Here is a 6,277-nt window from a genome sequence, read left to right as displayed (position 1 = left end):
TGATTATGGATGGTGACTGTAAAATGTGAATGGTGACTGTTTTCACCTAGATACTGTACTAAGCACACTTTATTGAACATCACACTAGTTTTGATCACTGTATTTTAATTAAAATCCACACATTGATGTACATTACAGTCATAAATGATGCATTATTAGCCTCAAAAGAAAACACCAGTCCACTCTGGACAGTCCTCTCAGTTGAAAGTGGCCTAAACACTCCCTGCTGACTTTTGGACAGTCCTCGCTGTTGAAAGTGGCCCGGAAAACCCCTAACACCGCCCCCGGTCCACGTCGGCCGGTCCTTTCAGTTGAAAGTGGCCTAAACCCCCTGCCGATTGGACGGCCGCTCCCAGTCCACTTTGGACAGTCCATCTTAGTTGAAAGTGTCCTCCGAAAGAGTATAAAAGAGCCCTGCACGGGTCTGTCTTTACAGCAAGAACTCGAGATGGCGATTGAAGACTGCCCGATCTGCTTCCGACCCTACCACCAGCTGAGCCAGCACCTGACCAACACCCACCTCGTGAGGAACAAGGAGGAGAGGAGACTGCTGCTGGCACTTTCTTCCGGGAGGGTGGACGTCCGGAAGGGCACTTGCCCGGTGCCCGCCTGCGGCAAGACCACCGCCCGGATGGACCGCCACCTGAAGTGCCACAGCGAGCTGACGCCCTCGACTCGGAGGAAGACTTTGGCATCCATCAAGCGGAGGAAGATCCTTGCTGACCTGGCCAACCTGAGGGCGAGTAACCACGAAGTGCCGCTGGCCTCGACCCTGGACCAGGAGGACGTCTCGGGGCCTGTGGAGGAGGAGGAGGATGAGGAGGAGGTGGCGGACGCCCCTACTCCGCCCTGCGCCAACCCAGCCTGCCTGGACCTGCACCGCCAGGTGGAAACCCTGAGCAAGGCGCTACAGGAGGTCACCCGCCGCTACAAGCGACTGAGGAGGAGGTCGAGGTCAACCCCCTCTTCCCAGTTAGCGAGGGTGACGGGGAGGCTCCTGTCCGCTCTCAGGAAGGGAGACGGCGGCGGGGACGACGAGGAGGAGGAAGGAGAGGCCGGGCCTTCGGAGGAGCCGGACGACGAGGTCCCCCAGCCTCTCTCCCCTGCCCAGCCGTCTACGCAGCAGGAGAGGCATCCCTTCCCCGACCACGTGCCAGCTCTGAGTGAGTACTATTTATTTTATTTTAGGATTGCTTTTACCTGATGATTTGTTTAACTCGCTTAATTGTTCGTTTAAAGTGTGTAGCTTTTCTGTTGTTAATTTTGTCTGTAAAGCGCTTTGAGAAAGCAACTTTTAAATGTTTTTTTTTTGTTTTTAAGTAAACGTATTATCGTTATTATTGCTTTGTGGCTTCTCCCTCTGCGGACAGTGTTTTCTGACCCCCGTGTTTTTGTTCTGACCCTGTATGTTGTCGTGTGTTGCGTCTCTCTTTTTACAGACGTCCTGCTGGAGGAATTCCGGGGGCATCAACAGGGCGCCGACCCCACTCCCAGGCTGGTTAACAACGTGGGTTCGAAGATCTTCCGCATCAGGAACTTCATTGCATTCATGGCGGCGGGGCACACCGACCTGGCCAGCTTTGGGTTCCTCAACCAGACGGCGAGGATGCGGTCTTGGCACCAGTCCCTGATCCAGGCCAAGATCGCGGAGCCGACCATTCAGATGTACCTTAAGAACGTGTCGCAGTTCTTGCTGTACATCTCTGAGACCCCGCCGCCCACCTGCCGCCTCTCCAGCACCGTCATGGTCGGCCTCAACCGGGAGATCAAAAGCCTGATCCGCTCGGTTCGGCGGAGAGTGGTGGTCCACGAGGTGGGGGTTAAACAGGCCAAGGAGGGCCACTTGATCCCCAAGGCCGCTCTCCGCCAGTGCGTTGCCTCCGCCAGGGCCGCCATTCCTGAAATCCTTGGTAAGTTTTTGCCTCCTCTTACCTCTTAAACCTTTGCGTAGCACTCTGTTTAACACATTTTTTGTTGTTGTTTTTCAACAGCCCGTCTGAAGGTGACCCTTGACAGGAAGGACCAGTGGTCATTTTATGGGCACCTCACTGCTTACCTGGCCTGCATCTACGGGCATCGCGGTGGGGTGTTCCAGAACATGACCATTGCGGAGGTGGAGGCAGCGCAACAGGCCACCATGGACGGGTGCTATGTGATTAATGTGAGTTGAACGTTAAATGTTCTCTCTCTCTCTCTCTCTCTCTCTCTCTCTCTCTCTCTGTCCTTCTCTTACGCCGCTCGTTTGTTGCTGTTTCCACAGATCTCAACCCACAAGACGAACCAGGCCTTCGGGGCCGCTCAGCTGGCAGTGACGGAGAACGAATATCAGTGGATGGCGGAGTTCCTGGCCATGAGGAAGGAGCTAGTGGGCGGTGCCGACGCCCATTTCTTCTTTTTTACCTCCAAGCCCAGCCCGTGCAAGAACCTGAACCAGTATTTTCAGGAGGCATGGGCTGGGCTTGAACTGCCGGGAACTCCGACATTCACGGATGTCAGGACCTCCATCGCAACCCACATGAGTTTTTCAGCCCGTGCTTTTCTGCCTTGTGAACTCGTGACGTAAGGGTGTTTGTTTCCAACTGTGCTTTTCTCTCTGAACAGGCCAAGAACACCATCAGCCCCGGGGACCGGCACAAAGTGGCACGGTTCATGTGCCACGACACCTCCACGGCTGACAAGTTTTATGCGTTAAACCTTGATGCCAAGCAGGCCCTGGAACAGCGGGCGTTGTTCCAGGCAGCCGTGGAGGGTGAGGATGCCCCCCCGGGGACCCCAGAGAGCCCCACCACCACCACCACCACCTCCTCCTCCTCCCGTCGCAAGGCGTCCGGGAAGCAGCGGAAGAGACCGGCCCCCTCCGCCAGCCCCCCGGACCAGGACACGGACCAGGAGCAGGAGAAAGATGAGGAGCAGGAGCAGGACCAGGAGCAGGAGCAGGACCAGGAGCAGGAGCAGGACCAGGAGCAGGAGCAGGACAAGGAGAAACCGTCCACTTCCGTAAGTCTGACTTTTGGCGGGTCTGTTTAAATGTTTGTCTGACGAGTGTTTGGAGTGTTTGCTCATTCTTCTTTCCCTTCTCGCTCTTTGCAGGGCCAGTCCAGCCCGGCGAAAAGAAGACGGCGTCCTGTGGTCCGCCTGTCTCCTATGAAGTCTCCACACAAAGTGGCCCAGAAGATGATTAGGACGGCGATCCTGAGGGCCAAAAAGAGGACAAGGAAGCCGACCAAATTTACTTTTTAAATAAAAAATGTTGTTCAATTTTAATCTGTTTTTTTGTTTAAATCAGTTCTTTAATCAGTTTTTTTCTAATCAGTTTGTGTTCATTTATAATCAGTTCAGTTGTTTTGTAATAAATGTTTTGTGTTCAATAAATGTTTTAAAAGTTTTACTTGTGAGTTTGGGTTCTTGTTCTAACAAATGTTTGAACAGTTTTGGGATGCTAATTGGTGGACTCGTTCGGGGGTCGGAAGGTTGAAAAGGGGCACAGTGGGTTATTGGACAAATAGTAGGTTCTTGGACAGTGGGATAGGTTGCAAGTGGGATTCTGTCCATTTGCAGCTTATTGCATGGAGGCTGAGGTTAGTACATTTGAAAAATAGTGGGTTATTGGACAAATAGTGGGTTATTGGACAGTGGGATAGGTTGCAGGTGGGATTCTGTCCATTTGCAGCTTATTGCATGGAGGCTGGGGTTAGTACATTTGAAAATAGTGGGTTATTGGACAAATAGTGGGTTCTTGGACAGTTGGTTATTGGACAAATAGTGGGTTATTGGACAGTGGGATAGATTGCAAGTGGGATTCTGTCCATTTGCAGCTTATTGCATGGAGGCTGAGGTTAGTACATTTGAAAAATAGTGGGTTATTGGACAAATAGTGGGTTATTGGACAGTGTGATAGGTTGCAGGTGGGATTCTGTCCATTTGCAGCTTATTGCATGGAGGCTGGGGTTAGTACATTTGAAAAATAGTGGGTTATTGGACAAATAGTGGGTTATTGGACAGTGGGATAGATTGCAGGTGGGATTCTGTCCATTTGCAGCTTATTGCATGGAGGCAGGGGTTAGTACATTTGAAAATAGTGGGTTATTGGACAAAAAGTGGGTTCTTAGACAGTTGGTTATTGGACAAATAGTGGGTTATTGGACAGTGGGATAGATTGCCGGTGGGATTCTGTCCATTTGCAGCTTATTGCATGGAGGCTGGGGTTAGTACATTTGAAAATAGTGGGTTATTGGACAAATAGTGGGTTCTTGGACAGTTGGTTATTGGACAAATAGTGGGTTATTGGACAGTGGGATATATTGCAAGTGGGATTCTGTCCATTTGCAGCTTATTGCATGGAGGCAGAGGTTAGTACATTTGAAAAATAGTGGGTTATTGGACAAATAGTGGGTTATTGGACAGTGGGATAGATTGCAGGTGGGATTCTGTCCATTTGCAGCTTATTGCATGGAGGCAGAGGTTAGTACATTTGAAAAATAGTGGGTTATTGGACAAATAGTGGGTTATTGGACAGTGGGATAAATTGCAGGTGGGATTCTGTCCATTTGCAGCTTATTGCATGGGGGCTGGGGTTAGTACATTTGAAAACAGTGGGTTATTGGACAAATAGTGGGTTCTTGGACAGTTGGTTATTGGACAAATAGTGGGTTATTGGACAGTGGGATAGATTGCAAGTGGGATTCTGTCCATTTGCAGCTTATTGCATGGAGGCTGAGGTTAGTACATTTGAAAAATAGTGGGTTATTGGACAAATAGTGGGTTATTGGACAGTGGGATAGGTTGCAGGTGGGATTCTGTCCATTTGCAGCTTATTGCATGGAGGCTGGGGTTAGTACATTTGAAAATAGTGGGTTATTGGACAAATAGTGGGTTCTTGGACAGTTGGTTATTGGACAAATAGTCGGTTATTGGACAGTGGGATAGATTGCAAGTGGGATTCTGTCCATTTGCAGCTTATTGCATGGAGGCTGAGGTTAGTACATTTGAAAAATAGTGGGTTATTGGACAAATAGTGGGTTATTGGACAGTGGGATAGGTTGCAGGTGGGATTCTGTCCATTTGCAGCTTATTGCATGGAGGCTGGGGTTAGTACATTTGAAAATAGCGGGTTATTGGACACATAGTGGGTTCGTGGACAGTGGAATTATGGGACGGCGCTCGGTGCTACGGACTCGGGGGCCCCGGCCGAGCGCAGACGAGTGGTTTTCGTCACGACCGGAACTCCGATCGAAACGTCTATCGAAAACCCGGCCCGAATCCCCACCCGACGGATCGGCGGCGGGTCCGCGTCCGATCGCGGCGCGTCGGGCGGAATGTGTGAAAAAAAATAAAAATAGCGGGTTATTGGACGAATAGTGGGTCCGTGGGACGGGGGCGTGGCCCGGCGGCGGTCCCGGGACGTTTGGTAAATATAGTGGGTTATTGGACGAATAGTGGGTCCGTGGGACGGGGGCGTGGCCCGGGGGTAGGCGGGGGGCGTTCCCGAGACGTTTGCCCGATTTAGTGGGTTATTGGACGAATAGTGGGTCCGCGGGATGGGGGCGTGGCCGGGGGCGGGCGGGGGGCGTTTCCGAGACGTTCGCCCGATTTAGTGGGTCCGCGGGACGGGGGCGTGGCCGGGGGTCCGGGGGCGGGTCGCCGGACCCCCTGTGGGAGCGGTGGCCGGTCGGACGTTTAGTGGGTTCGCGGGACGTTCCGTGGACGGCTCCCCCGTGGGGGTCGAGGCGGAACTGCCCCCGCGCCCCCCGAACTTCGGGCCGCTCCCGTCGGCCCCCCGGGGGGCTCGGGGCCCGCCCCGCCCGCCCGCGCGCCCCCCCGCGCCGGGCAAGGCCCGGGGGCGCCGTCGGCCGGACCCCCAAAAATTTCGGGGGGCCGGCGTGCTCGTCCGCAGACCGCCGTCCGTCGGGGGACTCCCCGCTGGTGGAACGTACCTTTTTCAAAGTTTTGGACTAGCTAGAGATAAGAGATTCCTCGTCAGATTATCCCGCTTCCATTGAGTTATCCGCTACTGCTTTACTCACCCACCTGTGATTATTGACTGTCTGTTTCAATAAACCCTGTGAAAACTTACCCGTCTGTGTCCTTCTGGTTCGTGACAGAAGATCAGACCAACAATATGCTTCAACCTCCACCCAGCACTACTTCCGCGGCGAATCCGCCCCCACCACCCGCCGTACCCCGGACCAGCTCATCGACGCTCGCTACAGCCACCTCATCCACTCCTTCCACGTCTGCCTCTGTATGTCCCATGGCCCAACCAGCGCCCTTCGCAGGC

General features: G+C 53.0%; 1 protein-coding gene across 1 annotated transcript; it reads left to right on the top strand.

The window, feature by feature from the left end:
• The first annotated feature begins 345 nt into the window (after nt 1–345).
• LOC148995413 (uncharacterized) lies at nt 346–3,385 on the top strand. The gene is made up of 5 exons (XM_089128969.1): nt 346–1,163; nt 1,440–1,910; nt 1,992–2,161; nt 2,261–2,997; nt 3,091–3,385. Exons 1-4 carry the CDS (start codon nt 449–451, stop codon nt 2,561–2,563), a joined length of 1,659 nt encoding a protein of 552 aa, XP_088985095.1. The 5' UTR covers nt 346–448; the 3' UTR covers nt 2,564–2,997; nt 3,091–3,385.
• Nucleotides 3,386–6,277: the final 2,892 nt, after the last annotated feature.

The sequence above is a fragment of the Pimephales promelas genome, chromosome 3 (genome assembly GCF_988280905.1).
Source record: "Pimephales promelas chromosome 3, fPimPro1.hap1.1, whole genome shotgun sequence".
In the NCBI taxonomy this organism is placed as follows: Eukaryota; Metazoa; Chordata; class Actinopteri; order Cypriniformes; family Leuciscidae; genus Pimephales; species Pimephales promelas.
Note: the sequence above shows the minus strand (reverse complement) of the source record. Positions and strands in the feature narration are given on the sequence as shown.